We start from the raw sequence: 7,488 nt of genomic DNA, 5'->3' as shown, positions 1-7,488 counted from the left end.
GTGAACTGTTTTCGCATCGGTCGGTATGACAACAGTCCTCCGAGTGTGTGCTCACCCACCATTTGAGAGGGTCTTGCTGGCTGGTCGTCAGCCGTGGTCTTAGCTCTCTCAAAACGCTGTAACCTGGGCGATTACGCCACCCCCAACGTGTGTCCCCCCACCCTCGTCCCCGCTGTGTTCCCTCCTACGTGTCACGCAGCGAGCAGAGTTCACCTCTCCCTTTAGTAAAGTTCTGTTTGTCGACGGCTGTTTGTGTTGCAGACTCGGCCCCAGCGCGATCTTCTTCGAAACGTATCGACCAAATGAGCGAATGAGGACGTAGTTCGCGTCAGATCGAGTGCTTCTCCTGATTGGGGCTTGTTCGGCGGCGGAAAAGACGGGAGCCCCAAGGACACGGAACAACGCAAGCGCATCGGGGCGGGGAGAGATTTCTTGAACCGTTTTTCTTGGCCAAACTGAAGACTAGCCCTCCCCGTTTGGAAGAGCAACGCATTTATACTTAAGTACCTGTTGTTTTACGGTTTGCACACATGGGGAGAAGAGGGTAAAGGGAGGGTGCGCAAGCGCGTTTCTCCGTTTCCCAAGGACCACCCTCCACCCTCCTCAGCGTTGTGACCGCGATCCACTCCGCTGTTGCCACTCGTGACGGTTCTCCGTCAGGGGGTCTGCAACAGTTGAATACAAGGGCGCGGGGAGGCGGGCGGCGCATTTGCCGTTGGACGCCGAGGGCGGGCTCAAACATCATTACCTGGTGTGTTCAGTGTAATCGGAGGGCATCGTTCACTGCAGTTTCCTGCGTGTCGGAGTTTCTGCCATTCCCACAAACTCTGGCTTGCTTTATTTTCAACGGCCAATAGCCGCATGAGAGATCGCTTAAGCGAAAGGAGTTTTTTTCCGACTGCACTACTGCTTCACTGGGGTGTCCACCGACCGTCGGACCTCGCATTCCCTCCGCCAGCAGATGGCGCTTCGAGCGTCCTCCCGCCGCTAGGCGAGTGCTATAAGTCTCGGGACTCTTGTGATTACTCGTTGGTGTTCACTTCTTGTTGGTGTTTCTTTGAAACGAGTTCCAACACTGGGGCTTGCGTTTTCTTTAAGGCGCATCAACTGGAAAGGCCTTTCCACCATCGACCGTCCTCGCCGAGCGGAGCCCCTCAACTGGAGGCTGCGAACCAGCTGCGGGTAACCGTGGCTCGCCCTCCGTTTTCTGTCACCGGCAGGTGGTGCGTCTGTTAACCTCTTCAAAGGTATTGTGAAGGAATACTGGTCGCGTTTTTTGATATCCGCCACATAAATTTCAACCTCGTTTTTGTTAATCCGCCACCAGCTTGGCAGCCGTTGGGCATCACATCCGGTCGTGCCAAGGAGGGCAGCTCCCCACCCTTCAGGGGAACCCGTTCTGCTCCGCGCACTTCGCGCCAATCGAGTGTCTCCCGACAGCCGGGAATGCGCTCTTGCATTCGCTGTTTGTGCCCAGCTGCAGGATTGAAGTGTGTGTCCATCCGTCAATCAGTGCGTACCAGGGCGCAGGCACCGGTAGTTCCGAGGTCGCTCGTTGCAGCGCAGTACATTCCCTGGTCGCTGAACTCATTTTTTCTTTCGTTCCTGTCCTGTGGACACAGCAAGGTGGCGCGTCCGACTGCTTTCGTATTCTTGTCGCGCCTGTGCTCGTCGGCTGAGCTGAATCCTTTTTCAAAGCTCTGGCTAGACCGGCCTCCCTGCGCAGTTGTCGCCGCTGATGCGCCGCATGAGACAAAGGGCAACCTTGGTCGCGCTCCCCTCATCGCATTTTAGAGACTCCGTAAAGTTTACCGGTTTCCCGTTTGCCACTGGTTTCCCATTTCTGGCCGTCCTGCACTACAGGGGCTGTCGGGTCTGTGGATTACTCCATGATTCGTGGGAAAGTTTTGACACTGCTCGTCACTTGCGCGTGGAGCGGGCCTTGCAGCGAGGCCGGCAGGTTTGGCGGCCGAGGGCCAGGGTGCTTATCTCAAAAACGTTGTTTCAGGAAGTCACTCGTTTTCCAAGCTGAGTCCCCATTTCCCTGTTGGCCAAGAACTCTGTCGGTTATCTGTCCCTTTTCTGAGGTGGCTCGACGCCTCTCCCACGGAAAGGGGGTCACTGCCAGCGCATGCCTGTGCCATACATACGTGTCTCGCTAATCTCACCGAGGGTAAACGTGCCCTGCGTTTCTGTACCCTTGTGCTGTCTCGTTTGTCTTCCGTAGACTTGTCGGAAGGCTGGGGTTGCTATGCTGTCGCCCCGGTGCTATTCTTTGATGAGGCCTGTCGTCGTAACCATTCGAGGACTGCCTGCGGCAGCGGACTGTTTGTGAGATCTCGCAGCACGCTTCCTGTTGTAGCACACCTTCACGCCTGCCGGTCTAACCCAAAGCCGAGTATACACTGGGCGTGCTGTCCTGCTGTGTAGTGTTATGGTCGCCTGGCACAAAGGTATGTAAATTGTTTTTTTTGCTTAAAGCACGGTGGTAGACTCACGCTGTTCCCGGCAGTCCGGACCTTCAGTGGATGTTGTGCTTTGGATGTACAGCGGCTTCTGCCCCACACCACCTGCGTACCGAAATCCGGCGCAGTGTTGTTTTTCTGACGCAGCCTTACCAAGGAGCAACCCGGATCCTGGCAGCCTGCCATTTGTACCTGGGGTCGGGGTATGTATTTACGTTGTTATTCGGCACATACAGTGAGCGACATCGCCGGTCATCGTTTTTCATTACTTTTGTAACGATTGCTAGAAAACCTGCGCCATCTGACGAATTCCACAAACTCAACACAATGACATCTCGAAGCATTTCCGTGACATCTCATCCGTAGTCCTTTTTCTCGTGTGACTTCGTGCTTTCGTTGTTGAAAGACTGCGTCCTGGTAAGGTAGTGCATCTGTCTGTAATTCTTCAGTTTCCACCTTCTCAGTCTTCAGCTTCTCGCCATGGATCTCCCTCGCCAGCGTCACGGATTGCGTCTTCAGTTGCTTCCTTCACCAGAGGCCGGCCCGTCATCTCCTCCCCGGCGAAGCGCCGTCGAATTCCTGGCAAAAAGCCCCTCTCTGGTTTCGCGTGCAGTGGCAAACTTTGCCGCAGGACCGAAGGCAGTCGCTTCGCCTCATTTGCGGAGATGTTTGACCGAGTATGACCAGTACGTGGGGTTTCTTCCATCGAGTGTAACGGAAGTGTTCTCGCCTACTTGTCTTTACGCCAGTGACGAAGGAAGGGAGATAGCAGGGGAATCCTTGGGTCTTCCGTGGTCCTCAATAGGAGACTCGCTGCACGGGGGTGCCAATTTAGCGCGGGGCGGAAGTCCCCTTTCTTCTTCAGTTGTGCGACGGGGTGCCGAGAATTCTGCGTCGTCTTCACTTTTTTCCACTCTCTTTCTTAATGCACCAGACCAGCAGTTGTCCGTAGATGGAAGACTTGATACCATGCCGCAGAAGTTCTGTACATCTCGTTCCGAGGAGTTAGTGAAGTGTGAGTATGGAGAGGAATGGCCGAGTCTCTCGTCGGCAATAGGGGACTTGCCGGTGGTGGGCGGGAGGTTTGGTGGTGTGTCGGCAGAAAGAAGCTCGTCTCCCACAAACATTCTTCGCTCGGTGTCGGTGGATTGTCCCGTGTCTGTTCTCGGAAGACGAAAACGGGCTGAAGCTCTTCTACGTAGTGCCGTGAATCAAGCTGCTTTCCAGGATGTGTCGGCTGGATGTTCGGAGGAGATTAGAACTGAGGACGCTGGGAGCGCGCTGTCCTCTCTGCCCGAGAATAGGTCTGCGTGCAAGCGAGAACAGTCTCTTTCGCAGCTTCCTGAGAGTCCGATGGAAGATTCATTAATTGAGCGGGCCTTCGTTTCCTCTTCGAGGAAATTTCCAGTCGGCATGCAAGGTACTTCAGGATACCAAGGCTCTTATCCTGATCAGAAGCGAGTGAAGGATAACGAGGAGGATAGTCCTTCATGTGTGGACCCAAACAAAAACTGCGAAGCGGATATGAAAATTTCGTCACCCGGGCGCTTCGGGAAAGGACGCGGCAGCAGTTTCCTTCTCGGTGACTTCCACGCCCGACTTGAAGCGACACTGCATTCCCGGCGACGTGGTGGCGTAGCCAGCATGAGGCAGTTGTCTCAGATGCACTTACAGAATCAGAGCGTCTCCGCGAGCCGTAATGCTTCGCCGCCGAGACGGAGAGAGGAGGAAGCAGGCGTAGTAAGTAGGGGAGGAGGGCGCAGAAGAGGGAGAGGTAGGGGCGGGGGAGTGGGAAGAGGTAACCAGACAGCTGCGGCTGGGCCTGCGAACAACGGTGAAAACCTTCCTCCGCATGGTGCGAATAGCAGCACACCTGTCGGTGATGCGAACATCCCTGAGAGTTTCCCTGTGTTCGAGACGGCGGTGCGTTCTGCATTTGACAGACAGCCCACGGAGAGCTGTGCGGGTGTGTCGTGGACACGTGGGAGACGAGACGTGGACAGTAGCGTCGCAAAGGAGGTTGAGGGGAACACCGAGCATGACTGCGGAGGAGCGGGGGCGAAGCAAGCCACCATGATTCGTCTCCTGTCTCTTTCAGTGGATCTGGGAGGCGAGCAAGAGAGTTCCACTTCCGGAGAAAGTACGACCTCGGCAGGAGGGGGTAGGAAAGGACAGATCGGAGGGGACAACCAAAGGAGTCAGCCGGTTGACTCGGATCAGCAGGAAGGTGTGGGACAAGCTTGCTTTTCGTCACGGAGTGCACCTGGATCAGACGGGGTGGATAATTATGGACCGCAAGAGTCTCCAAGTGACGCGACTACGAATGTCGTTGATTGCTCAGTTGCTAGCTGTTCCACTGTGTGTACAGACGTGTCTCAAAATGACACTTGCATTCGCGTGAAGAAGGGGAAAGACGCTGAGCGCGAATCTGTCATGAGGGACGGTAAAGAAGCTTTGGTACAAGAAGATAGCGCTCAGTCGCTGCCCTTGCTTAATTTAGAAGATCTCTCTCTCCCTCTTTACCCGACGACGCATGCGACAGACTGCTTTCCCTTGACTCCCACTTCTTCGCCGTTGTCGTCTGCTTCACGCTTCGCGCGGCAAGTTGTGTTCAGCGCATCAAGATCTCCCCGCGTCGGTCCCTCGTTCCGGCTGCAAGGTCGGGTTCCACCGCTCACCGGTGCCAGATGCCCTGGACCGCTCCAGCTGTGTGATGGGGAAGTTAGCCGCGTTGAGTCAGATGGTGCTGCTGAAAATCGTGGGCAACCACGCTGTCCCGGCGGTGCCCAAGAAGCAGAATCTGCCAGCTTCAAGGCAGATTCGGGAACGGGTGTCACAAGTGCGACAGCAGCAACAGAAATGCAGACGGCAGCAGATGGGTCTTTGAGACTTCCTCTTGATTTCGAGAAAAATAGCTTTTCGAGTGAAGATTCTGTTCTCCTTGTCAGGCCTCTTATCCCTCCGTCTGCGACTGCCCTCGCACCATCAAGCCGGGGTTTCTCTTGCAGCGCTCGCCTCGCGGCTGCTAGTGCGGCTCCAGCAGTCGGGACGCGGTGTGAGAGAGGGGCGGACAGCAGCAGCGGCGGTACTGGCACTCCTTTGCTGAGCGTAACTGAAGTAAGTCTCCCGGATAAACAAGTCTTTATGTTCGTCTCCAAGAAGTGGTGTCTAAAGGCGTCGGCTCAAGCGCCAACATGCGGACCGACTTGCAGTACGAGTTGCTGTGTCTGTGTTGGTCTCAGGACCTTTGCGACAGTAGTGTGTAGCATTTTTACTCTGAGAGCGGTAGAGGCACTGTAGCCGGGGTCACGTTTGCTGAGCACGTCAGTGTGCTAGAGTGGTAGGTGCCCCCGTTGGTTTGCGTTCATCAGGGACTTGAATTCGGCGCGTGACCGACGGCGTCGATTTGTGTGGCGAGATGTCCGCACTACTCCGTTTTCTACCCTGGAGACAGTGCGTGCAGGGTTTGTGTTCTGTTTGCTCACTTGCGTCCTGCGTGTTTTTCAGACGTTGGTGGGCAGCACAGCTTCCCACGGTCCGTGCCGATGTTTCGTTCCCGAGGATTCCGTGAATTTCTTCGTTGAGATCCGTTCCACGTTGCTTACGCTGTTAGAAGATCTCCACGAGGCGTGCTGTTGCTGCCATCACGCAGCCAGCAAAGAGCCCAGCGAACGCCGCCTTCCGTGTTGTGCCTACCACTTCCCTGGTGATTTCCCTTCCAGCTCTTCTGGCATGCCTCCCGATGCCAGGTGTGACTGTATCTGTGGCGGCCGGGCCCGAGTTGGGGAAACGCAGAACGCGCCGGCAAGCTTCGTTGAAGGTTCGGTCCTGGCGGCTTCCGGGAACATGGGGACGCACTGCTCGCACATAGGTCTGCACGCTCTCTCGTCGACAAGCGCTCCGAATCTTGCCTCTTGGACCTCGGCCGCAAGCTCCGGCGGGCGACCGAGACAGCTGGAGCCCCTGTCTGCAGATGCCCTGGCAGCAGTCGACTCCCCCACGGCCTCGTCCGTTGTCATGAATGCCCCGCATCTGCTGTCGGACTCTGTGGCGGATGCAGAGGGGAAAGATCTTTTGAAGCACACCAACGGCTTGTCCTCTTTCGGTGAAATTTCCAGCGGGCACAAGTCTTACCCGGAAGCGGGCCGGACAGACAGCGAGAGCAGCGACTTCAGCGGCATGGAGTGTGGCAAACTGGAGGGCGATGACCGCGAAGGTGGTCACAAGACCCTTCTTCGTGCACAGGCAACGAGCACAATCAGCACGACGGCATCTCTGCTAACACCTGCTTGCACCCCGACAGCAGCTGCTGGATGCAGCTGGGTCGGCGATGTTCTGGGTGGGCTGAGTACGGGGGCAGGTGGATTATGCAGCGCAGGAACTGGCTCCAGATTGCAGACGCCATCGAATGCAAGAGAGTTCGGAGAGGAGAGGATTGAGATCTTCACCAGCGAGCAGCAGGGGGAAGAAATGCTTGTAGGCAGCGGTTCCGCGCTGAAAATGGGAGAGGGGCTTGGTCGCCAAGTGGCACTGGCAGGGAAGCGCAGTTTCGGGACGGACTGCGCAGACGGGAAGGGAGAAGCTTCAGACAAGGGTCTCGGGAAAAGTTTGCTGGAGAGCGGGGAAGGTGGCGGGGGAACTGAAGACGAACTTGCGTCTTCGGTATCGTCGGGAGCTACCAGATGTCCGCCAAGAGAGAAGCACGGGACTGGCGAAGGCAGCAGCGTGGCCACACCTGGGGCTTCCCCGTTGTCTTCTTTGTCTATGCCTTCCACTTCGGGTTCATATTCCCTGTCTCTGTCGACCTCGCGGAGGCATCACAACTCGGAGTCTTACGAGAGACCTAGCCCAACACGGGCAGGGGAGCGGCCGGTTGTGACGAATATGTTGGCGCCGCCGTCTTCGTTCGCAAGCGGTTCGACTGTTGTCCTCAAATGCGGCCGTGTGCATCAGTCTGGTCCCCGTCATTGGTCCTGCTCGGTCTGCCCGTTTGCCGACTGTGTCCCGTCGTCTGGTCCCCCGG

At 56.5% G+C, this 7,488-nt stretch overlaps 1 protein-coding gene across 1 annotated transcript; it reads left to right on the top strand.

The window, feature by feature from the left end:
* Positions 1–261: 261 nt before the first annotated feature.
* On the top strand, positions 262–7,488 carry CSUI_004491 (ap2 domain transcription factor ap2viia-4; the record flags this gene model as incomplete). The annotated part of the gene is made up of 2 exons (XM_068064682.1): positions 262–5,582; positions 5,973–7,488. Coding segments are annotated over exons 1-2 (4,153 nt in total), but the record flags the coding sequence as incomplete, so codon positions are not given.

Source organism: Cystoisospora suis, assembly GCF_002600585.1.
Source record: "Cystoisospora suis strain Wien I chromosome Unknown contig_2112, whole genome shotgun sequence".
Classification (NCBI taxonomy): domain Eukaryota; phylum Apicomplexa; class Conoidasida; order Eucoccidiorida; family Sarcocystidae; genus Cystoisospora; species Cystoisospora suis.
This window is presented reverse-complemented; position numbering and strand designations above follow the sequence as displayed.